At 39.6% G+C, this 27,608-nt stretch overlaps 1 protein-coding gene across 3 annotated transcripts in view; it reads right to left on the minus strand.

Moving 5' to 3' along the window:
- Positions 1 to 27,608, minus strand: part of LOC111841508 (protein kinase C-binding protein NELL1) — a 214,173-nt gene that overhangs the window by 44,813 nt on the left and 141,752 nt on the right. For all 3 annotated transcript variants that reach the window (XM_023807322.2, XM_023807314.2, XM_023807305.2), the window contains one exon: positions 20,066 to 20,188. In XM_023807322.2, coding sequence (XP_023663090.2) covers positions 20,066 to 20,188 — 123 coding nt within the window. The remainder of the gene's footprint in view (positions 1 to 20,065; positions 20,189 to 27,608) is intronic.

Genomic DNA, 27,608 nt, shown 5'->3' on the forward strand with positions numbered 1-27,608 from the left:
CAAATTTCCTCTGATGTTTTGTGGGTAAAGCATCATCTGTGCTCTCACATCTGAAAGATTGCAAACAAGTAGGTCCCACGACAGTTAAAGTTGATAATTTATTCTCAGGCAATATCAACATTTACATTACATTACATTTATTCTTTTAGCAGGTGTGGACAGCTTGGGGACAGAGAGCAAGCCCAGCCTGCAGCAGCCCTGAAGCAGTTGTGGTTAAGGGCCTCACTCAAGGGCTACGCTCTGTGACATGATTACTCTGTCGGCCACGGGATTCAAACCCACCAACGTCCAGACATAGGTACAGGTTCCTAACCTCCCCAAGCAACATCACCCATATCAGCAAAACTGAAGATTCATTGATGGATATAATGAAGAAGGTGACGCTGCACTATGCAGTGATCCTGCAACTCCCTTAGTGTAATTTTTTCCCGGAATAATAATGACAAATTTTTGCAGTCTAAACCAGTATTTCTCAAACCAGTCCTTGGGGATGCCGAGACAGTCCACATTTTTGCTCCCTCCCAGCTCCTGGCAAAACATGGACTGTCTGGCAGGGAGCGAAAATGTGGGCCATCTGGGGGTCTCCAAGGACTGGTCTGAGAAACACTGGTCTAAGCAAATGTATAACTGGCCTCTGGAGACAATCCTGCAGGACGACTAACATATGTTACGAATGATTTTTTTCTCAGTAAAGGACATTTAATTAGCCATCACACACAAATACTTCAGGTAAAGCGGAGCTTCATTGTCACACCAACCATATTCAGTACACAACACACACAAAATGACATTCCCCACTACCACAATGATCCTAGAATAAAATGCAAAAGTCCACAACTTAGTGATTGTGTGTTACCTTATCTCTGCCCAGGTCACTGGAAGGTGCTGGGTAAATGAGGACTTGGGAGCTGAACATTAAAGGGATATGAAGCATTGCCGATTGGGAGGCAAACATGTGAGGCGTTCATGAAGACATCAATGGCTGTGTGCAGCAGTGTGGCTCAGAAACTTGCCAGGAGTGACAGCAGCTAATGAGGGCCAGGGCTAGATATCGACCTGGGGCTGGTTGCACAAAATACCTTAAGTTTTCCCCTTAAGTATGACACTTAAGGTTTAGTTTCTCCTTAGCTGAGAGATTTATTTAAGGGTGTTGCACGGAATCTCTTAAAGGGTCTCCTTAGTTACGGAAAAAATCTTAGCGGATTTACTGCATTGAAAGACATTTTATGGCAGTAAAATTGTACAGTTTCCATGGAGAACGTTTGTTTGCTTGCCTTGCCACTCGTTGCCCTGTTATTGCCTCCAGTGTTAATTTCGTTGACAAAAATGTTAACGAGGTTTTTTGCGTGATGATAACTAAGACAAAAACGAATTATTCATCTGACGAACGTAAATAACATTGTAAAAGCTGGATTTTGTCCCCACTGCATCCTTATCTGATGAAAATGTGGACTGTTCCCAGTCCTGTATTGTTTTCTCTATGAGTAGGTACTTTTCACTTGATTGAGAGGAGCATATAGTGACAATCTTTGCTGAATGGTTGACAACAAGCACCAGTGCTAACTTGGAAGATACGCGGAAGTACTGGGAAAAGAGAAATAGTAGAGGAAAAATTGAATAGATAGAATTATTCTCGTGTCTCGGTTACATTAAATGCATTTTTACACGTGTCTCCACATTTCTGCATCGGAAAATTAGTTCCATAATCAATGTATTTCGATCTAATATTGCTGGTGCTCAGGCTGAAACTTGCCAGCATTTATTAGTGGGAAACGTTGCATTATTTTTTTATTCTGTGAAACTGAAAGATCGATCTGCTAGCTAGATTTAATAATGGATTATAAACATGTCGTGAGCCATTAAAGTAAAATCATAAATATACTGTCGGTCAGTTAACATCAGTTTATCATCATTAATCATAATCACTGGGGACTGTCAGTCACTGGACACTCTTCTCAAGATGAGTTCATTTTCTTAATTTCTTCTTTGTTCATTGTTTTATGCAGTCGACTTTATTTTAAGGAAACCTTAACTCAGGTTGAAAAATAAAGTCAACTTTACAAACCTTAAATCTTAACTTAAGGTCTTTTGTGCATCTGGCCCCTGGCCCTTAAGTCAAGGAAATGGGCACATGCATGCATTTGGAAATGGAGCCTGTAAATCCTGATGGATGTTTGGTCATCTGATCACCCAGAATTAGATGTGGACACAGCCTTGAAATTAAGAATGCTTCTTACATATAAAATGACTGTCACTTATCTGATGCCTTTTTCATTGTATAAGTATTTTGTGTAAAGTCAGGTTGTGCATATTATACAGTGTATTCATTTATTGTTATTATTCTAAAAATGTCCAATCAAATATTGTCTGTAATATAAGCTAAACATGAATCTAATGGTATTTTTGTTTAAAACGACGATAAAAGTTGATGAGCATTAATTAGTTTAGCAGCGGTCACCAGAAAGCCTGTGCATTACAGCACCCTGTCCACATATAAGCTATTACCCGGGTTAATTCATCACTCACAGCCTGGATAACAATGCTTCCTGCCTCACCAGCTGAATGTCTCACTGCATCGCTTGAAAGTGATTTCTTCTCCCAAATGTCAGTTCATTCATAGTTATGATTTGACTGGGTCAGCGGCACATTCACAAAAGTTACACAGATTCAAGAAATCTCAAGTAATGTTATGCTTTTAATACAGTATGTTTAAAATTGACCTTTGAAATTTAAAATCACAATGGGTCAATTACAACCATGGAAATCGTTAGGTCCGAACACTCGGGACTATAGCCCCAAATACTTTAACCCAAGCCCCGAGTATTTTAGCCCTGATGCCAGTCCTGGGTAAACTTGCCTCTGATTTTTTTAAATAGCTAGAAACGCCCCTGATTACAAGCAACAGAAATTACAGTATGTTCTGGAGAAGATGCCCTAGTTAGCATGCAGCTTCATACCAAATTAACATGGAACCTTCATACCAACTGCAACCAACTTAGTCACAGAGAAAAAATCCAACCTGTAGATTAAAAAAGATCCCAGTTGCAACATAGGATTCTAAAATGAAAATCCTACTCCTGATACAGACTAACATCCACATCACATACTCTGACCCATTATAGCACACTTCAAACTAGGGTTACTCAATAATAGCTAACATAATCATCACAATTATTTTTGCAAAATATTGAAACCATGAATCAGTAGCATAATTGTTCTTGTAGTTTTGTTGCATAATTCTAAATAATAATAAAAATGTATTTTTAATAACACAATCCTAGCAATACTTTTCTTGCTTATAGGCTACCCCTTTAACTTATATCCATAATAAATAAAGATGTCACTCTTTGTTGTTAAAGCATAACTTAAAACATAGGGCTGAATGGTACTGGAAACATTGACTTAGTGATATTTCAGATCTCTGTGATAAATATTAAAATGTTTATAAAAGAGATAACAATGCACCCAAAATAAACTATAGCCAAAAAGAACTTGTTTTTATCTGAGCATTCTGGTTAACTCACCAAAATTGACAATTCTATTAAGAATGAATTTCACGGAACATGAATTTCAAGAATGTTTTTAATGACAACCATGACAGCCTAGATGTACATATAAAATTAAGAGCAGTAGCATAATAAGATTCTCTTGCACTTGTTGACATGAGTTTGTATAGTACATATGTCGTGAATCTGCATGGGCAAGGATGGTCCTTGGAGCGGCTTATAAGAGATAAGGTACTTTATTATAAACTGAACATAGAAAACTCAAAACAAAAGTTACCACAAGGGGTCAAACAAAGTCAGGGAGATTACTAAGACTAACCACACTAGAACAGAGGCAAGAGATGCACTCAGGTAACATTCACTGACTGACAAGAGCACAGTTAAAAGGCAGGCACCTATATACACACTAATGATGAGGGTTATATGAGAAGCAGGTGTGGATGATTAACAATGAAGCAAACACTAGGGCGTCAACACTAGGAGATACTAAGCGCTTTCACACCAAAGTTCCAGAACCTGGTCCCGGATTACAAATTCCTGGCCTGTCTGGACTGGGGACTTTTGAATCTCCTGGACACTTTCTTGTGTCACACATAATTTGAAACAACACTGCCACCCTAAAACAATGGAGAATTGTTCAGCTATTTGTTAGTTATGGGGGGGGGGGGGGATCATTTAGCAAGCTATCACTGTAAGCACCTCCCCAGTAGTTTGTGTTTGAACGAAAAGTACCTAGTCTGGAGTAGAGTTCCAGAATAGCCTCCAAGGAACTACAATCAGGCAAAGTTCCTACAGTATGATGTGAACCAGAGACGGGGACTTGAGTTTGTGACTCGGACTCAAGTCACACTCGAGTCACTCTTAAATTGACTTCTGACTGAACTTGCAATTTGTTATTTTTCGACTTGGACTTGACTCTGAATCGTTGATAGCGACTCGTGAACAATAAGAGTCTTTTAGGCTCTGCTGACATTTATACTCATGCGAAGCACTGAGTGTATAACTCTCCCCAAACCGTCAAGGCATTAAACACATCATGATGTGCTGCAGTGCACTGAGCATAGGAAATGGAGAGAAGTGTGATGTCAGGCAATATCAACAAGCAAAACACTTTTCTGTAGAAATTCTGCCCATAAATGTTCAGGCTTAATGTCCCCTGACTCCCTCGGGATGCAGAAGAAGTGCATGTAGGTAAGTTGAAGATCTCCCGGACAGTCCTCTGCCAGATCCTCCCAGCATAACCTCACTACATGTTTTGGGTCTACCAGGTCTTTCCGACATCTTCCCCCACCACTGGATCCAACTCACCACCAGGTGCTGAACACCTACAATCAGGCAAAGTTCCTATGATGTGAACCAGAGACGGGGACTTGAGTGTGACAGCTCCATTCCTCTCTCTATCCAAGTGTCCAAAACATGTGGAGACAGATCTGAGAATATGATTACAAAATTGATCATTGCACTGTGGCCTAGGCTGCTCTGTAGCCAGGTCTACTTATGAACATCGGAATGCTTGAACATTATGTTTGTCATGGACAAACTGTGGTTAGCACAGAAGTCCAATAACAGAGCACCACTCGGATTCCGATCGGCCAGGCCATTCCTCCTAATCATACCCTTCCAGGTTTCACTGCCATTACCCACACGAGCATTTAAGTCCCCCAGCAGAACAATGCAGTTCTCAGATGGGGCGCCTTCCAACATCCCATCCAAGGTCTCCAAGAAGGCCAGATACTCTGAAATGGTATTTGGTGCATATGCATAGACCCTGTGCATATGCATAGACAACAGTCAGAGCCCATCCACACAGTTGAAGGAAGGCAACCCTCTCGTTTTCCAGGGAAACATACTGGCACTGAACTGAAGGGCTATATAGATTCACATCTGCTTAGTGCCTCTCACCACGAGCAACACCAGAGTGGAATAGAGTCCAGCCCCTCTCCAGAAATTTGGTTCCAGAGCCCAAGCCGTGCATTGCAGTGAGCTGAACTATATCTAGTCAGTATCTCTCTTCTTCACCAGCCCTGGTTCTTTTCCCACCAGAGACCAGTTCCATGTGCCTCTAGCCAGATTTGGTCACCGACGATCGGCGCACTGAGGCCTGTGCCTTTGACTGCTACCCAATCTACACTGTACCCGACCCCCATAGCCCCTCCTGCAGGTGGTGGGCCCACAGGAGGGTGGACCCATGCAAGCCTTTCAGGCTTACCCATGAACTCCCAGCCTGGCCTGGCTCCAGGGCAAGGCCCCAGTCTCTCCAGTGCGGGCAGGGTCACATTTCCCTTTATGGTAATCCTCACGAGGGTGTCTAGAATCACACTTAGCCCGTTGGCAGACGCTATCAGGGGCAACTGACCCCGACATTCTAGCTCCAATGATCACAGAAGCACACAAACCCCTCCACCTCGATAAGGCGGTGATTCATGAAGGGGGATTTAATACACTTTTTTGAACATTTCAAAATGCTGACTCATCCCTAGTATTTTGGATTGACTGTGTTTTAAGTGCATTATACTTTGAAAATGTAATTTGAATTAATACAGATTGCTGATGTCTAAGCTGTCCATCCATTAACAATAGCCACACTGCAGCAAAGCATAGGGTCTCAAGTAGGGTGCATTTTGGTTGGGTACCAGCTATGGACACTTGTACAAGGTAACAACTTCTACTGCACAGTCACATACAACATACACCTGCACTCTGTCAGCAATTCTGACTGCATACTACAAGGGCAGCAAAGTACCTGTAACAAACTTATGCAGGCTTACTGCTGTCGCTTGTTTTTAATCCGTAAACCTTGAGGTGTGCTGCTAAGCCACCATTCCTGCTCCCTCTGATATTCCAAGGATTGCTTAGATAAAATCCAGCTAGATTCTCAATTTTTAAAGAACCACTGGCTTAAATACAGTATACATGAAGTATGAGGTTACTATCAAGGCAGATCGTATTCTGGGCTGATCAAAGGATTGGAAGGGATCTGGCATCATTAAGCTTGATGTATGGAGCATACAGATTGTCCCTGACTTACAACTACGTTCCATTCCGACAGACAGGTCATAAATACAGTTAACCAGCTTGAAACATGAAAAAATAGGTTTCCAGTATTCAAAAACTTGCTGTTACTTGTGTTATATGTAACAATTACAATAATTTTGTAATTAAAAAGTATGAAAAACATTGTGTTTAAATCTATAATCTAATTGAAATGGTATAAAATACCAAAAGTCATAGTCTCTCATACATTTCTGGACCTTATACCATGGCTTTGGTTAATACTGGTTTCTTAAGAGTCCAGAGATGTCACATGGGTTTTGATTATTTTAAAGTAACCATACAGATATTTCTGGCAGCCTACAAACTGTTTTATATTAATGTGCACTAATTTCGTTCAGCATTCCAAATATGTCCATAGTGTGTGACTACAGTATATGACTTTTTAGCTACAAATAAACAGTCATTCTTTTCAGCAAGATCTTCCTTTGGTTTTCAAAACACAAGCATCTGGCTGTTGATGATTTCTATGATGACTTAACCCTTATGTACATGGAACTTTCAGAAAATACTATTACAAACCTTAGAGTCATAAGTGACCTGCCATATCAATTAAAAAATCAAGCCACAAATAACTAACTGTGCAACTTTTTAAACCAAATATCTCTTTCATCAACACTAAGAACAGTTTCTAAACAAACTGAACTTTTTACATCATTTTAAAATAATTTTATAAACTACTTCTCAAGCACTGGTCCTCTGGTGAGCCGGAAGTTGCTCTTTTCATATTCAGCATGCTAAAATGTTCCAAAATGTTAACATTCAAAAAATATTAAACTTTCTATTCATTTAAAATAATTTTCTGAGTGAAATACGCTTTGTGTTGCATCAGACCGCATTACATCAAGCTGTCATTGATTGTTTTTGTATAACTGCACATCTTGCCATAGTTTATCTTTTACTTGCTGCTTTGTTTTTTACATTTGGTTGGGTGGTCTTGGTGGTGTTCTGGGACGGGGAGGGGTTTCTGAATATGTACCTTTCCCCTTAACCCCCCCATATTTTCACCCAGTACTCTGCATACCACTGACAGGAGTCAGCACATGTTTTAGACGCATGATAGACTTTTTATACATTTTTGTACATTATTCTATAGTTTCCCTTGAATGAATGAATTAATGAGTGAAACCTTTATTGCCCCAAAGGGGAATTTGTCTTGCAATTAGGAGCCATAAATAACATACAGCAAAACCGTGGTACCTGTCTGAATTCCACTTGTTTAGCAACTGAAAGCTCCTTGGCACAAAGGATGTAATAGCTGTATTTGTTTTTGCATATTGCATTCTGAGGAAAGAGGGGAGTACTCAGGGAAGAGGGGAGTACTCAGGGAAGACGGGAGTACTCAGGGAAGAGGGGAGTACTCAGGGAAGAGAGGAGTACTCAGGGAAGAGGGGAGTACTCAGGGAAGAGGGGAGTACTCAGGGAAGAGAGGAGTACTCAGGGAAGAGGGGAATACTCAGGGAAGAGAGGAGTACTCAGGGAAGAGGGGAGTACTCAGGGAAGAGGGGAGTACTCAGGGAAGAGGGGAATACTCAGGGAAGAGAGGAGTACTCAGGGAAGAGGGGAGTACTCAGGGAAGAGGGGGTGAGATGGATCATCCAATATTTTCAAGGCCAAATTAATGGTGTATTCATCAGAAATCTGCATAACACTCTACTTCGGAACCAGTTATCTTCCTACCAAGCTTTGTAATCTTATCCAGCATATTCCTGTTTTGGACAGACAACTCCCCCCCCCAGCACTGCATTGCAAAGGTCACAACACTCTGTATAAAAGTTAAGTAAAACAATCTCAAAATCGTTGTATCAGCCTTAAAGCTGCACCTTTTCCTTAAAAAATATAGTCTTTATTGTACATTTGTGTATCTTGCTAAAGTGTTTGCCCTCCATGTGAGTTTATTATCAATGATAGTGCCTAAGTACTTATACTCTTCCACCATGTCCATCATTCCCTTTTACAATGTTTAAAAGGGGGCCTATTCCTAAAATTAATTACCATTTTCTTTGTTTTCAAAACATTTAAAATAAAAGAATTTGCCTTACACCATTCATAGAACTGGTCAATTTCCTGTCTGTCTCATTACCTGTAAAGAAACCCACTATGGCAGCATCTTCAGCAGACCTAATAAAGGAACATTCAGGGATATGGCTCACACAATCATTAGTGTACAGTATATATAATAGTTGGGATAAAACACTCCCCTGGGGAATGTTCCTATTAATGCTAATGGTGGATGACCAACCATTACCTGCCTTAACATATTGAACTTTGAATTGTCAGTTAAAAAATCATAAATCCATTTGACTCCCATATTCATCAACTTCTCAACAAGGGCATGTGACTGAATGGTGTTAAAAGCTGATGAAAAATCAGCAAACAGGATATGTACATATGATGAAGGTAATTCCAAATGTTTATATATTCCATTTAGCAGAGCAGTGATTGCGTCCTCCACGCCCCTTTTCTGTCTGTATGTGAACTGGAGTGTGTCCATTTGAGTCACTTAGTTTGTTTAAGTGGGTCAGAACAATCCACTCCAGGCATTTCATTGCTACGGAAGTAAGAGCCACTGGCCTAAAATCATTTAAATCAGACGGTTTGGGTTTTTCAGGCAGTGGCAACATTTCGGCTATTTTCCAAATTTTTGGTACTGTATGTGTATCCAATGACTTTTGAGACAAGTCTCTGAAAATATGACTTAATTGTTCATGACGTCCTGAGAACCATACTCAGCAATTTATCAGGGCCAGCAGCTTTGCGGTTTTTAGCTAACGAGAACACCCGCTCAACTTTCCTGCTACTGACACTGATTGATGCACATTCTATCCCGTTATCCAGCCCGCTAGGTAAAACCCGCCCACCACTCTCTCACCTAGCGAAATTTATTCAAGGCATTCGCCTCTTCAACTGTATACTCTGGGATTTTTGGCTGATTGCTTTGTCCAATCATCATTTTAATTCTTCTCCACGCCATCTGTGAATTGTTATTCGTAAACAGTTGTTCCATATTTGATTTATATATTCCATTGCTATGATTAATTTTCTCCTGTATCTCCCTTTGAAGCAACTTCCCCCTGAGCCGATCATTTGCTTTGAACGTCCGCTCCTTTTCCACCAACAGTTTCTTGATATCACTTGTAATCCATGGTTTTGAGTTGGCAAACTCTTTTCGTAGGGATCAGATTATCCACACAAAAGTTGATGTAAGCTGTAACTGTCTCCACATGATTGTCTAAGTTCTCACATTCAAAGATCTCCCAATCTGTACAGCCAAAACAGACTTGCAAAGCTGTCAAACTTTCGGGGTCCCATACAGGCATGGATCTCACCTTTGGCTTCTCTTTTTTAAGTCTCTGGCAATATGAGGACAATAAGTAGACAGTATTGTGGTCTGATTCACCTACTGGTGGCTTTTTAATGGCTTGATAGGTATTTCTTATGTTGCCATAGCACAGATCAATGGTTTTTGAACCACGCGTGGCACATCTAACATATTGCTGATAACGGGGCAATACAGTTTACATGGAACAGCCACTAAAATCACCCAGAATAAACTTAGGGGTATCAGGAGAGGCTGTCTCCAGATCTTGTATGTGTTGATGTATAACATCTGCAGCCACCTTGTAATTAGCATCAGAGGGGACGTAAACCAACCACACAAAGATGTGCCCAAACTCCCGTGGCAAGTACGTGGGTCTAAGGGAAACAGAGAGAAGTTCTAGGTTTGGGGAGCTAACAGTGTGTCTAATGACACAGTGTTTACACCACTGTGTGTTAATATACATACAGAGACCTCCCCCAATCGATTTTCCACTGGCTTGTTGGTCTCTGTCAAGTCTTATTGGTGTCCCAAACCCCGGAAGGAAAATACAATCATCATTTGCCATATTATTTAGTCATGTTTCGCTGAAGCATAAAATACAACTATCCCTGTATTCAAACAGGTGTTGTGTGGCGCCGTGTAGTTACTCCTCAGTGCTCTTATGTTTGACAAGGTGATACTTGGGAGTGGAGGTTTAAATCCCCTTGATTGAACTCGCCGGTGTATTCCTCCTCTCGATCCCCGCTTTCTCCGAGTAAGTCTTCGTGCTGTGGACCTTAAACATTCTAGGGGGTTTATCTGATGCATATGTCCAGTTCTTTTGTGGCAGTAGGCCCAGCTGCAGTAACTCCACTCTCCCGTAGGTGATTTTGGAAGATTCCGTATGTATCAGTAGAAGACAGAGCAGAGGAATTGCCAATAAAAGTCCGAAACTCGTCATATTTTGCCCGCTCTCCGTGGCAAAAATATAGCGCAAATATAGCGTTCTTCTCTGTATAGTGTCAAACAAGCGCACGTTTAACACTCAACTCTTAAGACCATATCTGACAAACACGGCAAAAAAAAACAAGCACAGACAAACAAAACTCCCGCATGCGTGTCAGCCGCTGAACAGTGCCACATAATCACACGATTACCATTTTTATTACCATTTATCAATCAAATCATAAACTGTACATTCCCATGGCAACTCTAGTATAACTTGCAGTGTCCACTAGGTAGAATAGCACTGCCAGGTGTATGACTAGCCGGAATTTATTTTTTCACACATTTAGCTTTTTTTTTTTATCTTTATAGCGGTCAAATTCCCCAAAGAATCAACAATGAGGTAAAGCCTATGCTGTCAGTATAGCCCTTCCTTATAAGTGAGTGTCGGTCCCGCTGAGCAGTAGCCCTACTTAGCTTTTCAGTTAGCACAGTCATTTTTTTTTTTACCCATTTCAACAACTTCATTTTAAAGGAGGAGCAGTAAGGCCCTCTCTGGGAATGGAGTCAGCAATCGTAAGGGTATTACAAGCCCTCATTCTTACACATTATGCTACCTGCTGCTCTCTTCAGCTCTGCATGTTAGAAAACTAAACCCTGCACTAAAGGCAGAAACCTTTTAGTCAAGCTGCTCTTGCTCAGATCAACAAGAGCAATAAATAAATGTTTTGCTACTGGAATTAATCATTATCTTTCTGTTACAAAATACATTCAAAGCTCGCAAGTAACCTTCCGTGTCATCATCTGACAAGGGACATGTTTTAAACACTAATTACTTTTACTGCAATATTACTTTCAATTTTTCGTCTTCCAATATCTTTTTGTTTTGTGGAAACAAAACATCACCTTGGCGTTTTGTGTCTTAATAGGAGAAATAAACAGACAAGCTGATTCTGCCTTTACACATGTATCTTATTTTGTGGGGAAACTGGTACCAAAAAGTCACAAAGATCTTGGAGACAAAAATGTATTAAGAAGACACAAAAGGGTAAGTATACTATGATGCACTCAAAGGTTCTTGTGCATTACACTCAGTGTCAAAACAGATCCTGGCTTCCTGTTTCAGATAATTTCCACACTATCTCTGGGAAAAGTGTGACCATCAGCAAAAATAACAGCATGTGCAAAATGCTGCTTTTCTGAATTATGGAAATACACCTCAAAGCAGATTCCCGGCCTCCCACATGCCCTAGCACAGCATTTTGAGTGCAGTAGCTGACCTCTCTAATCATACAAGGGGGAAGGTAGAAACAGGATTCACAAAATCCTCACAGCACACTGAACATCAGACCAAGTGGGCTGGTGCTGCCTGTTGTGGAGGGTGTAAACAAAACAACATTTGTATTCACTTGAATCTCACCAACAGTGTGAAATGCTTCCTGTGTTGACATTCTGTGAACACACAGCAGAACTGGGGTAACTGCACTTTTATTCTTAAATCCACACCATCCCTGAGCCTGAAGTTACTGCATTACTGCAGTCATAAAAAATGCATTGGCTTTTTTGAGAGGTGAACACATCATTTCACATCATTCCATACGGACGCGATGAAACAAGACCTCAGGACAGATATCTAGAAGTGGAGCGGGGGGGAGGGGGGGCTTATAATCCTCTTTACCTCTTAGCTCTTTTTACTGAGGGACAGTGTCATATCGAGAAATTTCACTAAGACTGCTGGAAGATGATGTTTTTTTCCTTGGAAAAACTTCCTAAATCGTAATTCATATATCGCTCTATATAGCAATCTTGTACTAGACACATAGTCATTTCTTCAGTGGTTTCAATGATTTCACATGATACATGTAATAAGAAAAATACTGCCTTTTGGTTCCAGTTAGTTATGTTCTAAAATAATAGAAAAAAATAGAAAATAAATAAAATCCCAATTCATTTCTGTGATCTATTAGACTGTTTAAAGACTACTGTACATGTTTTTGTACACTGCGGCACATCTGCTTTTCTATTAGCTCTTGCTTGGACAACATATTTTTCCCTGAGCCATGGCTCTGTGTCTGTATTATTGTATTCCCCAGCCTTCTGGGAATACATATGGGTTTAGTACCTGTTTGTATACCACCACTTTAGCACCTGTTTAGTACCGCCATTGTCACCACCACTGTAGACACTTTGGTATGTGAGCCAATAACTCAAAAACTATTTCATGGAACTTTATCAAACTTTTTCATACAGGCATTGGATGGGTGAGGAACTAAATCTAATTACATCTTATGACAGATCACCCCAAAACTGAAGTAATGCTGAGTAGTGACAGCAAAAGGAATGGTGAAAGCAGATGACTTTTGATAATTGAATAAATCAAAAACTATTGAATGCATTTTATGACTGCTTCACAAGAGCATCAATGGTTTAATTTTTGGACAAATTTCCACAAACTGAGCAGCTATAACACCCTGCATTCCTGCCCACTCGTTCTCTCCCTGTTCCCACCCATTGCTTGTTTTGTCTTACGTCTCAATTCAGCCCTCATGCGGATCACTTCAGCTGCCCCTCGTCAATCCTGTATAAGAGTGCCTCCCAGTCCTGTGCTCCCCAGTCCTGTCATTGAAGTCTAGTCTGTATGTATGTTCTTGGTTCCCTGTTTATTGAGCCCTCGAGGTCTGTTTTGTTTCCCAGCCACTGCCTAAGTGAAATAAAAGCTCCTTTGTTTTCCCGCAAAGCTTGCTTTGCCTCACTGATTTCGTGACATGACAGCAACAGCTCTTTATAGCAGGAAATGAAAATAACAGCAGCTGCAGAAGACCCTTTATCATATGTGAACACAGTAACTCTAAAAGTATTGTATGTAAAGTATTTTTCAAACTTTGCAGGCATACTGAAGGGGTGACAATGTGAAAGTTATCAAATTTTGAGACAGATTGCCCCAGAATTGCAGCAGTCCTGCATAGTGGTAGCAAAAAAAGGGTAGTTTCAGACACTTGATCTTATCTCACATAATAACTCAAAACTTTAGCTGATCTTTCTCAAACGCTGCAGCTACATTGTACATGCGATGATCTAGACATTTTCAAATTTTGAAATAAAGGATGTTGTCTAGTTGGCTTCAATGAAATCAAAGTGGTGCTTAGGGACAGCAAAGAGAAGGTTGAGATGATTAGAGGCTTATTGCTGTGAACAGGATCAAACTATTTTTTTAGTCTATTTACTCTTTTTGACCCTTGATGGACCTTATTACCACTTCACAAAAGTGCACACGTTCCACGTGAGAAATGCTGAAAGTGCATGAGAGACATTGAGTTATTGTGCGCGAGAGAGGATTAGTTTCACTACATGAGAGGAATCCAGGTTCACGCAACAGAAAACCAGTCCTGTGCCAGCAAAAGATATTATAAAAGATATTATTATGAATAAATGGAGAATTAATAAATAAAAACTAGTAAAAAAAAAAAAGCACATCTTTGCAGCGTGTGGCTCAGTGGGCTAAGCCTGTGTGCCTGTAATCACAAGGCCGCTGGTTCAAACCCAGCCTCAGCCCGTCTGTGGGTCCTTGAGCAAGGCCCTTAGCCCCCAGCTCCCTGGGCGCTGCTACGGGTGGCTGTCCTTCGCAGACAACTTACTCCACAAAGATCTAGTTGAGGGAGGCGTAAAGACAATTTCCCCATGGGGATCAATAAAGTATCGATTATTATTATATAGAGAAGGGTGGAACAGCTGAACTTAAGCTATGAAGTTCTTGTGTTTATTGATTCTAATTCACTTGATACAATGTAAGGATTCAAAGCAGTATTTCATGGTCCTCTGTGCTCTGTGCTGAAGAGGGTGAGCAAACATACAATTATAATGATCTTGACCACAGCCATAGTGTCTTGCAGTAACCCATTGAAATGAAGCAGAAACAGATAAAGAGCATATACCAGGAGGTATTCCATAAAGCAGGATTTCTTCATTCTCCAGATGATTTAAGCCAAATGGAAGGATATTCCAATAGGAATATTCCTCCTAGTTTTTGGTTTGACCAGTTTGGCACCAAATAAATATGACAGCTCAAAGACAAGCTAGGCTTCTCGGGTATTTTTGAAAGAGAATATATGGCAATTAACGCAAAATCTATATTCCTCGATCTGTATCATAATTTTATGCCATGGCTTTTGCAACTTTGTTTACTTTCTCCCCTGTGAAATTGCCAATGATTTATAAGAACAGAGATTCCGTCCCATTTTAAAATCGTGATTGCAGTCGTAAATAACAATGGCAACTAATGCTGACAGTGCGACTGTGCAGCCTTTGAAACGGTTGTCCATTGTACCCTATTACAAAGACTTAAATTTAAGGTTGGGTTGTGTGCAATAGTTTTGAAGTGGTTTAAATTGTATTTGCCTAATTGTTATCAATATGTTCAAATGTCAAATAATTGTACTCCAACGTCTATTTCACCAGTCAAATATGGAGTGCCACAGGGATCAGTGCTTGGTCCATTATTGTTATCTCTCTACATGCTGATATTAGGTAATATAATGAGAAAACATAATGTTCATTATCAGTCCAATGCCGACAACACCCAAACATATATTTGTTACGCCTAACAACACAACACAGCATTTATTGTCACTTTAGCTAAGTGCTTCAACCAAGTCAAGACCTGGATGGCTAAAAACTTTTTATCACTAAACTCTCAGAAAACCGGTTGTTCTGTTGTTTGGAGGCGAGTCTGCCGATAGAAATTTCATAATCTCCGCACTCCACACCAAAGGGCTGAACTTATCCCTCAGCAGCTCAGCCCGTAACCTAGGTGTCATCTTAGATACAAGCCTCTCATTCAAATCTCATGTGGATGCAGTATCGAAGGCATGCTTCTTACAGCAACATCGCCACACTGTGATGATTTCTTACTATTAAATACACAGAAAAACTGATTCATGCCTTTGTATACAGTAGGTTAGACTACTGTAATATTTGGTTACCTGGGAGTGCACACTGCACACTGCACCTTGCAGTGTATTCAAAATGCAGCAGCTCGCATTGTCACCAGGAGCAAGGAGTTTGAACACATAACCCCTGTTCTTTGTTCCCTGCATGGACTTCCTGTTAGGTTCAAAACTGACTTCAAAGTTGTCCTACTTACATATTAGGCACTTAAAGGTCTAGCACCAGCCTAACTGACAGAATTACTTCAAGTTTACAAGCCACATCGTCCACCCAGATCACAGAATGCAGGTTTCCTTGTCGTTTCATATATAAATAAAGTAACAGGGCCCCAGTATTGTGGAATGGTTTACCAGCCTATGTTCGGGATGCCGATTCGGTCTCAGTCTTTAAATCTCGACTGAAGACCCATTAGTTTAGCTTACCTGCAACTTAACACACCGTAACTATGGCTGCTGGTGCTGCTGTTCATGCCATTTTTTATCTACTATGCTTGTCCATTAATGTGTCAATGCATGTTCTAACCATCCATGCTCTCTGCCTTCCCACATGTCTGGATGGTGCCTGGGGTGGGCACCATCTGAGCTGGAGTCTTGGTGTCCCCTACAGGGGTGACATTGTGCATGGGACTTACAAAGTGTAACATCATAGGTGCAGCCTTCAATCTGCCACCATACACAGGTCAGCATGGAGAACAGACTCATTGATGGACTATGGCTTGACCTTAATCACAGCTTGCACCTTGCTTTAGCAGGCAAGTCCACTCTTTACTGTTTACAATAAGGTTACCCTGCCCAGGAGGGTTGGGCAGCCAGTTGACTTTTTGTCCTTACTTGGGAGTTTTTGGTTCCTCTCCTCCATTGTCACCTGCCTTTCTTTATTTAATTAACTTATTTGTCTTCCCTTTTCCCTGTTGTATGTTACTCTCTCTTAATGATGTTGTAATGTATCACAACACACTTATGTAAAGTGCCTTGGGGCGACTCTGTTGTGAAAGGCGCTATATAAAAATAAATTGAATTGAACTGAATTTTAAAACAGCATGCAACAGTAATCACTGAATCACGGCTTTCAAACGAAGTACTGTCCTCTCATAAGTAAGTCCAGTTTTGTAAGAAAAACCAGGCAGAATTAGCCTGGACCGATGAGCGTTGATTTTTATAGGTGTTGATACAGCGTATTTTACAATAGTTTTACAAGAGTCTCAGGCTCTGTCAATCATGATGGAAACAAGCTGTTTGAGATCTACATTATCATGTTAAAGTACATTAACATATTTAGCAGATGCTTTTGTTCAACGAGATGTACAAGACTAGATCACAACAGTGAAACTTTGACACACCAATCAGCCATAACATTAAAACCAATGACAGGTGAAGTGAATAACACTGATTATCTCATTACAATGGCATCTGTCAAGGATACCATTACAGTATATATTATGCAAGGGAACAGTCAGCTGTTGAAGTTGATGTGTCGAAAGCAGGAAAAATGGGCAAGTGTAAGGATCTGAGTAACTTTGACAGGGATAGACAACTGGGTCAAAGCTTCTCCAAAACGGTAGATCTAATGGGGTGTTCCCAGGTCAAGGGAACAAACAACGGGGTCATGGGCACCCAAGGCTCATTGATCACGTGGGAAGAGTAGGTTAGCACATCTAGTCTGATCCCACAAGAGTGCTACTGTAGCACAAATTGCTCAAAAAGCTAATATTGGCTATGACAGAAAGGTATCAAAACAGCAGCTTGCTGTGTAGTCGCAGACCAGTCAGAGTGTCCATGTTCGTCCCTCTCCACTGCCAAAAGTGCCTACAACAGGCATGTGAGTGTTAGAACTGGACCATGGAGTAATGGAAGAAGTTGGCCTGGTCTGATGAGTCACTTTTTTTGTTACATCATGCGGATTGCTGAGTGCCTGTGTGTCATTTACATGGGGAAGAAATAACTTCAGGATGTACTATTGAGAGGCAGTGTGATGCTTTGGGCAATGTTCTGCTGGGAAATATTGGGTCCTGGCATTCATGTGGATGTTACTTTGACATGTACCACCTACTAAAAACTGTTGCAGACCAAGTACACCCCTTCATAGCAACATAATTCCCTGTTGGCAGCGGCCTCTTTCAGCAGGATAATGCCACCTACCATACAGGAAAAATTGTTCATGAATGGTTTGTGGGACATGAAAAGGAGCTCAAGATGTTGGTTTGGCCTCAGAATTCCTCAGACTTCAATTCAATTTGTGGGATGTGCTGGTCAAATAAGTCCGATCCATGGAGGCCCTACCAAATGACATGCCTCTATATATTAGATTTTTTACAATGATCTTCGTGTGTGAGTTTATTTCCTACAGTGCATTTTTCTGTTTTAAGTGACGTTTTCATTTGAGTTAGTGGGAGAGTGATTCTTGTATGTATGTGTGTGTGTGTGTGTGTGTGTGTGTGTGTGTGTGTATATATATATATATATATATATATATATATATATATATATATATATATATATATAATGGAACCCTGTAGTCATTGCTGTGAGTAAAAGCAAGATGAGGAAGCAGAGAATAAAAACCATCTTTACTTAAGTAATCCTCTACGTGATATTTCCATAATATGGAGAACAGAGCTGAAACAGCCTGATGCTTACTGTTTCTTTGTGTTTTATTTGCTGATACAGTAATTGGAAGTGATTTGCGTTGTAAATATTCTTTTTAAAATTCTTGGATATGGAGTTTGTAGAAGTAAAACGATAAAAAAGCTACCTTGTACCCCACTACAGTGGTCCGAGAAAAGCGCCAAATATTCTGGGATGTGCCTCCTATGATTTCAGACCTACAGAAGTCTCTCATTGTGCCTCTTCCCTACTACTGTAAGTAGGAAAATAAGTATACTTGTAGATGTCACAACAAGCACTCAGAGCAAGTAAAAAAACAGTTACTAACTTTCACATTTCCAGTATATCCATCCAGTACTCTTAGAAATTGTATAAGTTGGATTAGATGGGTGGACCAGGTGATGGGGCTGTCCGAGGAAAATAATTCTGTCATTTCTGACAGCACTAAATCTAGTTAAAGGCTCCTTTACATCCTCAGAAGTGTGGCCATGAGTTATTTCTAGCTCTTGCATATATAGCTCTTGCAAATTATGGAGTTTGCTTGATTTCGCATTAATTTCTGCAACCGCAAAATCAAGAAAACCTGGCGGGACTAAATAGAGCCTTCAGATAGTATGTTCTGCCATTCTTTGTTTGGACAGATAATAATGACAATCCTCTAAGATGCCTTACTGTATATGTAGGTCACTGCTTTGTTTTCTCCCAAGTAATAAACCCAGTTTCTTCCGGTCAGACCATTACCATATTTCTTCAGAACACCCATCAAGATTGCATTTGGTGTGAAAGGTCTGTAGTAAACTGCAGCTACATGTCTGCTGCTTGCAGTGCTGGAGACAACCCAGTGCTGAAACTGTCTGGAAGCCTTTTACAAATTGCATTGATCTCTCCCAAGACCTGCTGTGCACCTGCCGCTCATTCTAATGCATCTCCATTACATCGACATGCCAGGGAGGTGGCGCAGTGACAATGACAGACTGTCCCCCACTTTAATATCCCTCCCATTCTGCAGTGGCATACAGCTAACAATAATGATATACCTAGTTAATATTGATCTGATAGCTAATTCAAAATTGAGCCACACCAGTTTAACATGTTTGCTGAAAACAGCTTGTTTAAAATGACATAACCAAAGTATCAGTCATACAGAGATTTTTCAACTATTCATTTATTTAATGCAACTGTCATATTGTATCTTTCACAGATGTCCTACTTGTTTCACGTAGCACATGGCATACCACTGGGGTGAGGAATGTTTAGCTATTTTTCTGAAGTTTCAAGGTAACTGCCCTGAATAGTGTGCCAATTAAATGGTCTGTTGAGGCTTTTTCCCCTTGTGAAAATGCCATTCATTGTGCAGTGCAAACGGGTTTTCCCTGCCTTCTCCTGCAAATCAAATGACTGTCTTCATCTAGTGCCATTCATAATGTCCACATCGCTGTAGAACTCTATACTATATGTTGTTCTGCAGCTCTTGTCCGGCTGCTATGAGGTGATGGAAGCCTATAGTGATTTGCCCTCCTGCCTGCACACTGGCACAACCATCAAACTGGAGCTGGAAGGGGAAGTGTATGAAGAGCATTTGTTTGGTATAGGCACAGGTTACACCAAAATCAATTGTCGTCATCTTGCTGGCACTTGGCGATAAATAAAAGGGCACACAGGAGAGCAGAACCCGACAGCAGATCAGGAGGATCCCCGACAAAAGGCAGACCTACCTCTGCAAACGGTGCCATTGCCCACATAGCCAGGCTTACAGGTGCACGTGTGGCCCTGGATGCTGTTGGTGCAGATGGCGTTCCTGTCACAGGACTGCTGGCTGCTGGCACACTCATCTTGCTCTACAAGGAGAAAAACAAGGTCAATGTCTGAAGCATAAAAACATCAATAAAAAAAATTTGTTATTTGGATATAGGGTTATTATTAAAGTCACATACTGTACTTTTAGTCTAGTGCACTGTAGGTGATGGGGATCAAATTAAACCAAGATCTCATGAAATCACACATCATATTGTCTTGATTGGCAGGATTCATTAGGAACATAGATATACTGTCTGGTGTTATAAAGATCAAAACCATGCAATACCGGACGAAGGATAAACTGCTATCATTACATTAAAAGCTTATTATCTTGTACTGTATATGCTAGTTCTTTTATAACTTCTTTTACCTGTCATTAGAAGTTCACAGAACCCCAAAGTGATCTGCAACCATGCACACAACTTATACACAGAACTTATAGAAACTATGGATGATTTTATTAAACAACTAGAATGTCCTTTGCAAAGAACAAGTACAGTGGTACCTTTTTATTTTCATATTAGAATACAACAAAACACATACATACAGTAATAACCTGTATATGTAACCTTTGAAATCTACATATCAAAATGTTCTAAAGATGCTTATATTTCAGAGATAAACAAAAGCCATTCTACTTATTGATATTTCAAAATAATGTCATGCAGCTTAAATAATTTCTACCAAGGTTTCCATTTCGGCAAATTACAGACCAGCATTATCAATCTAGGTGTCTTCTGTGCTACACTTAAGGTGACATTTTAAACAACCACCCTAGGAATTGTTTTTTAATTTCTATTTAATTTAAGTTGCAGCATCAGAAAATAAAAAGCAGTGCATCTGTATTTTTCAGTTTTCTCAAAAGAATATTTCTATGTATGGATCACTTGCAGTGCCTCTGCACATTACATTGTGGTGTTTTGTCCTCTGTGTAATTTTCAATTTCCATTTTTCTGGTTAAATTCAAAGAGTTGCCCCCTGGCTTGTTTTTTCCCCAGAATTGGCTGCATATATGCCAGTGCTTTGCAGAGAATATATTATATTGCTGGCATATGCATGGTATAATTGGCAACAATGCCTAAGACTGTTATTAAACATTTTCTGGCAAGTCACTCTTTCTTAGGACTTTTTGCACCAACCAATCATGGTTCCCCATATTAATGAAGAGGAACATGTAACAGAATAGGCAGACTGGATAAAGGAGGCAAGGTGATTTCATTATCACCCACCGCCTCCCCCTCCAATGATGTGCTGGAAGAGCATATTAAAGTGCCAAAATAGGAAGGCAAACTGGAAAGCTGATTATTAAGATTTCACCACTTATGCGCAACAATCTGCATGAGCCTCAGCTGCAAACAGGGACCTTACTAACACATGACAGAAGGCTTATATGGACAACCTGGGGAAATCTGCTTAGACATAGATAGCCAGGTATGATTATGAATTAATGTCCATGTTAGGATTTATGTCAGGATTTACTTTTGGCAGATATACACTAGAAAGGCTGCTGTTTGACAGCCCCTTAACCACCCCCCCCCCCCCCCCATCTAATCCTTACTTCTCCCACACCCCCCAACCCCTACAATTTCTAGAATTACTGGATGGATCAACTGGAAATAAGAAAGCTAAGAAATATGTTGTAACATGAGCCTCTGAACCCACACTTATTTATTGAACATTTCACTTACATGCCAGTTTGCAGAATTTTTCACCAGCAATTACATCGTTACCTGTATTTCTGTGAGTGAATGACGTAATGTCCAGGTGTTAAAATGTCATATAATTCGTATTTGTCTATTTATATTCTATTTATTTGCACTATGACCAACATTTTCTGTGACATAACAGTAAGAACTGCAGTTGACAGATACACAATTTAGTGCAGCATGCCTATGAAATATTAAATTAAGCTCACAAACCCCCTAAAATGTGTAGACAATTTACAATTTACATGCTCTAAATTTTCTACTTTAAACCGTGTTCATGTTTTTGTTATTTGTGATGTTGTCTAAAACAAAATGGACCTGGGCAAATACCATAAGTTTTACAGTAGTAAATTTATTCACTAAATTCTTTGTAATAATACATATCTCCCATTCCATCTCGGTCTTATATTACAATACCTGCTACTTGTTCAAACAAAGTTACAAACAATTCTCGCATTCCATTTTATTTTGTTGAGCTGACAGGTAAGTCCTAATCAGTGGGTGATACAGAAAGTAACTGATTTATGGCCCACCCGGTTCTTAGTACACCACAGTATACCAGACTACACTTCAGCATATTGTTTGCTGGTTTAATTAAAAAACAAAAAATGTATCATTGACCTTTGTTAATGTCTGATATTAACCTATATGATTGATTTATTCTCAAAAATTGGTCTAAAAAGAAATTTTAGCAAAATTAAACTGAATCAAATCAAAATTAAATTTAACTGAATCAAAACTAAATCGGGCACTTATGAAAATTGAAATCAGACTGGTGTTTTCCCACAGCTCAACAGATAGAGCATTATGTTAACAAAACAGAGCTTGGGAATTCAAATCTAATGAAGCACACATAAATACATAAAAGTAACCACATAATTGGTGAGGAAAGATTCTGAAATTCTCTTAGTGAAACCACGGTCATTTCCAGAGCATGTACACAAAATGTGCCATGTGCAACGATCATCCAATCACATGAGTATTTTGCTGCACCAGAACAGACAAAATATGAAAAATTCAAAAGTACAATAATGGCGGATTATGGAGTATGGAGGATTTTTTGTGATATATCTATGGAGGATTTGTTGTGATATATCTTTAATTATATGTGTCAATCTATCTTTAATCATCTGTCAAATTATTGTGCAATAAATACATCAATAATTAAACATGTCAATAAATCTTTCAATTTATTATTGAAAACATTTCAATTTATAATTCACTATTTATTGATATATATACATTCAATGAACAGAGGTGTAAAGAGTACCTGAAAACCATAATTGAGTAAGAGTACAGATACCTTACTGTATAAATTACTCCATTACAAGTTACAAGTCACCAATTCCAATAAGACTTGAGTAAAAGTCGTAAAGTATCCAATTTTAAAAGAACTTAAGTATTTTACTCGTACTGAATGTAGGCTCAAAGAACACCAAGAAATGTGGAAAACAAGGAACTATTTATTTATGAGGCTTTATTTCCTAATATAGACATTAAATTGAACACCTCAATGTTTCAAAATGGCAGAAGAAGAAAATAGAACAAAAAGTCAGTCTCAGTCAAACTCAAATGTTCAAAAAAAAGGTAAAACAATAAAAAAACTAATAAAAAAACAAATTCAGAGCTGACTTTAATGGTGTCTTAAGGGCAATTCTTAAGGGCAATTCTTAAGGGTATTTCAAGCAAAAATGGAGCACTCCTAGTAATAAAATAATGACTTGAATTACACCATGATAATTATCAATATCGTTTGATATGATCATGATAAAAATATTTTTGCTATATCGCACAGCCTTAATGGATGCTACCACAGTGGCTTTGCTAACTAGCTAATAACTAGTAACCCATAGGAAGCAAGCTGAACAGTCGTTTGAGCAGACAGTAATATCTGATGACGCACAAAGTCTTTAAGTGTCAAGTCTTGTTAACTACATGGAAGCTATATTATCAGCAAGAAGGTCTTTACCTAGTTACCATAGTTTTGGTAGTGAGTCGGCTAGATAGTCAGCTAACTGATGGAAACGTTTAACCAGCAGCAAAACAACCACAAACAACCATGCGGGTCCCACAGTAAAATCTTTGTGCAGTAATTGACAGTCAATAGTGTGTCTAGCAGAAACATTAACAAACAAAATAATAAATAATAGATAGCACTGTTATTACACTGGGATACTAAAGATTTTTAACTTAATGACATAACAGGTACTACAACGATTCCGTTCTGCGAGTTCGCTTTGGCTTCCGCTTTAAGACGTGTTGGACAAGGGCGTGGCTTTCGCGGTACGAATGTCCAACCCCGCCCTCCTGCAGGCTGCAGCCAGACATACTTGAAGAAATTAGCCGTGGTAGATAAAGATCCTGACTTGTCGCACGCAATCACAATGTAGCGAGTAACGGTAAGCGTCCGTTCAAATGTAGTGGAGTAAAGAGTACATATATTCAGTCACAAATGTAGTGGAGTAGAGAGTAAAAGTTGCTTATATTTTTGATACTCAGTACAAGTACAAAGTAGCCAAAAAAATACTTAAGTACAGTAACGAAGTCCATTTACTCAAGTACTTTACACCACTGTCAATGAATGATTGTAACATTTTTTTGAAGGATTGATTGCAAGATAGACTGCAAGATAGATTGATGATTTGAAGGATCAATGTTCATTAATAATTACACTATTCACAATACAAAGGATCGAATGGATGGACTTATATCTATAAAATTAAATGAGAGCGACATGTCCAGTAAAGTGTAATTTAAGCAGTTGGCTAAGAGGGGCAATGCACAATAGCTGATTTCCAGATTGATTATATATTTCTATAAATCTTTATTAATAGTTGCACTCCATTCACCAACAGTCACTGTAAGCATGTGACAGCTATTGAACGTGAAGTGCACATGCAAACATTCAAATGATTCAATTAAAATAAAACAAAATCAAGTGGTGTGCAAGGGTGTTCAACATGCTGAACCAAAGTCTAGTTACAGTAGAAATCATCTCTTGTCATTGATATTACCAAGATTTAGCATGCATAGTGAAAGGGCTCGAAAATCATTCCCATAGACAAGCCATTCGAAGAGCTTGAGACAGATCCTCTCAAAATTGATGTGACACCACTTAGTGGGAGCGAAGGGAAGGGTGACATGGACGACATTTGACCTTACAGTATGAGGCGAAAAGTCAAAAAGTATTTCATGGATCTGATTACTACTTCACGAAAAATATATACAAAGGAAGATCTAAGTCTGGTTTAATAATAAAAAAAAAAATGTCCCAAAAATTAAGCAATAGCTCTGTGTGGTAGAAAAGGAAGGAAACATAAAAGACTGTAGAAGACACTAGGGGTCTGTTTCATTTATCAACCATGTGCATGGACAGTTTTGCAGATAAATTTGTACGCAAATTCTTAGCACAGAATGATATTAATCAATTTCTACCCGTGCATAGATATGTGCGCATATTTACACATACTCCCAAGCATGCGTACACACAAACCCCTAGTGGCAGTGAAGTGTAACTGAAGCAAACTGATCAGCACATAGGATTTGCACAGACTCCCACTTGATTATCAACCCTGATAGACTGAAAAATAGAATGATCGAGTTTTGTTCACCCAAAGCATGCACAGGCAGATCATGCTCATGACATGGAATCTTTCCAAAGTGATATACAATCCATGGCCAAAGACATAATATATCACTGTCTATAAATACAGCCTTACATTAAAATATGTCTGATCAAGTCATGTCCGATCGCATTTACGTCGGAGGTCCATAGTAAATAATATGGGCCTACACTGATAGAGAGGCGCCTGATAGCAGACATAGTAGGGTGTTACACCAGCTATAATATACCACGTACACGGGTATATTTTAAAACGGTGTTTTTCCTCCTCCGTTTAAAAAAAAAAATCCCCGTCCACGTGAACATTGTCTTCTAAAAAATTTCCGTCCACATGAAACCGCTAAAATGCACTGTCAAGAGCATGCCAAACCAACAGGCGGCATTATAACTCTAACCGTACTGCCATGTTAGCCAATCAGAAGCCTAATTGCCAGTCATGTTGAAAACCATGGCGCACATTCCGACGCCTTTGTTGATCAATATAATGCGAGAGTGACTCAACATTTATCTGTACACATGTAAGAAGTCCTGTCAGCAAGGTTAGCACGAGCACTATTTCGGCTAAGTCCGCCATTGCTCAAACTCGCCTAATGTACAGTATACAGCAAACAGCGCACGCTCTGACGTTAAAGTGGACAACGGCACACAATCTGACATTTTGAGCCAAAAACTCTGTTTTCCCTGTCTACATGTCGACGCTGAAAACGGAGTTTCTTAAAATCTTCACCCTGGATGGAGTTTTGCAAAAGTTCCGTTTTCAGTATGCATAGAGTAATGTATATGCGATGGAGATATGATACAGACACAGTACAGGTAATTAATTTTGTTACATATAAAAAGAAACTTACTATACTGTACAAAAAAATATTTCATCACAGCTTCAGACACCGTCTTCTCAGCTCCTATTGTTGGTACTGCGCACATCTTTTGATTTTCCCTTATTTTTCATTAAATTTAAGTGCAATCTATTTTCATTATAAAGTTTTGTGATTTTATATTTACATTATTTGCTGTAGAGTACTGTGTGTACATTACATTACTGTACTTAATGTCTTGCTTCTCCCCTGTAACTATTGAGATATGTTCAATTGACTTGTGCCTGGACTTGGTCCTGGTCCCAAATGCAGATACAAGTCAATGCTTTACAAGACAACTGATGTGTCTGACATGATTCATTTTCCAACACATTTACTTGTTGGTCTACTGCTGCAGCCAGTTAATTGTAACCACAGAAATATCTAACCTATATCTGTTACACACAGCATTAACGACATGTGTCACCTGTCTCCTGTCAGGATCTGTGCTCGTCTGGCCCTGTCTTAGATGTCTTTTCCCTGTTTGGCTAGCAGGTACTTGCCCTAATGTGGTTCCCAGCTCCCTGGGCCGCTGAGTGGCTCAATGGGCTGAGCACTGAGCCCAGAGGCAGACATTCCTTCCGGCATGAGCCTGAGGCGGGTCTTACTTTTTGTTAATAATTTTGGATTTGTTTTATCCCCTTGGGTCTGCTATTGTTATTGTCTTTGTTTATGGCTACCCTGCTTGTGCCATGTTTAATTATACACTGCCAGGCCAAAAAAAAAAGTCACCATTTGAATTTATATCAGCAAATACTTAAGAGCCAATGACTGGATCATTATTACAGCTCAGCAATGTTATGCAGCAATAAAGTAAAGTCAGCTGAGTACCTGAATCTACTGAATGGCCAGGTTACACCTCCACCCATCATAAATGGATGTTTTCTTCCGTGTTGGCATGGACATATTTCAGGACAAGAATTCAGAGTCATTGGGTTCGAACTGTCAAAGAGTGGTATAGGGAGCATGAGGAATCATTTTCTCACATGACTTGGTCACCACAGAAGTGTGACCTTAACCTCATTGAAGGTTGATGGGATGTGATGAAGGAGGCTTTATGGAGTGGTTCAACGCACTTGTCAATACAGGATCTTGGTGAGAAATGAATGCAAATCTGGATGAAAATAAAGGGCGAGATGTTGCATAAGCTTGTGGGAACAATGCCATGACAAATGTGCACCATAATCAAAGCTAAAGATGGTCTAAAGAGAAACTCAAATGGCGACTTTTTATTTGGCCAGGCAGTATACAGTGGTACCTTGGTTTGCGAGCATAATTT

The sequence above is a fragment of the Paramormyrops kingsleyae genome, chromosome 11 (genome assembly GCF_048594095.1).
Source record: "Paramormyrops kingsleyae isolate MSU_618 chromosome 11, PKINGS_0.4, whole genome shotgun sequence".
Taxonomy (NCBI): Eukaryota; Metazoa; Chordata; class Actinopteri; order Osteoglossiformes; family Mormyridae; genus Paramormyrops; species Paramormyrops kingsleyae.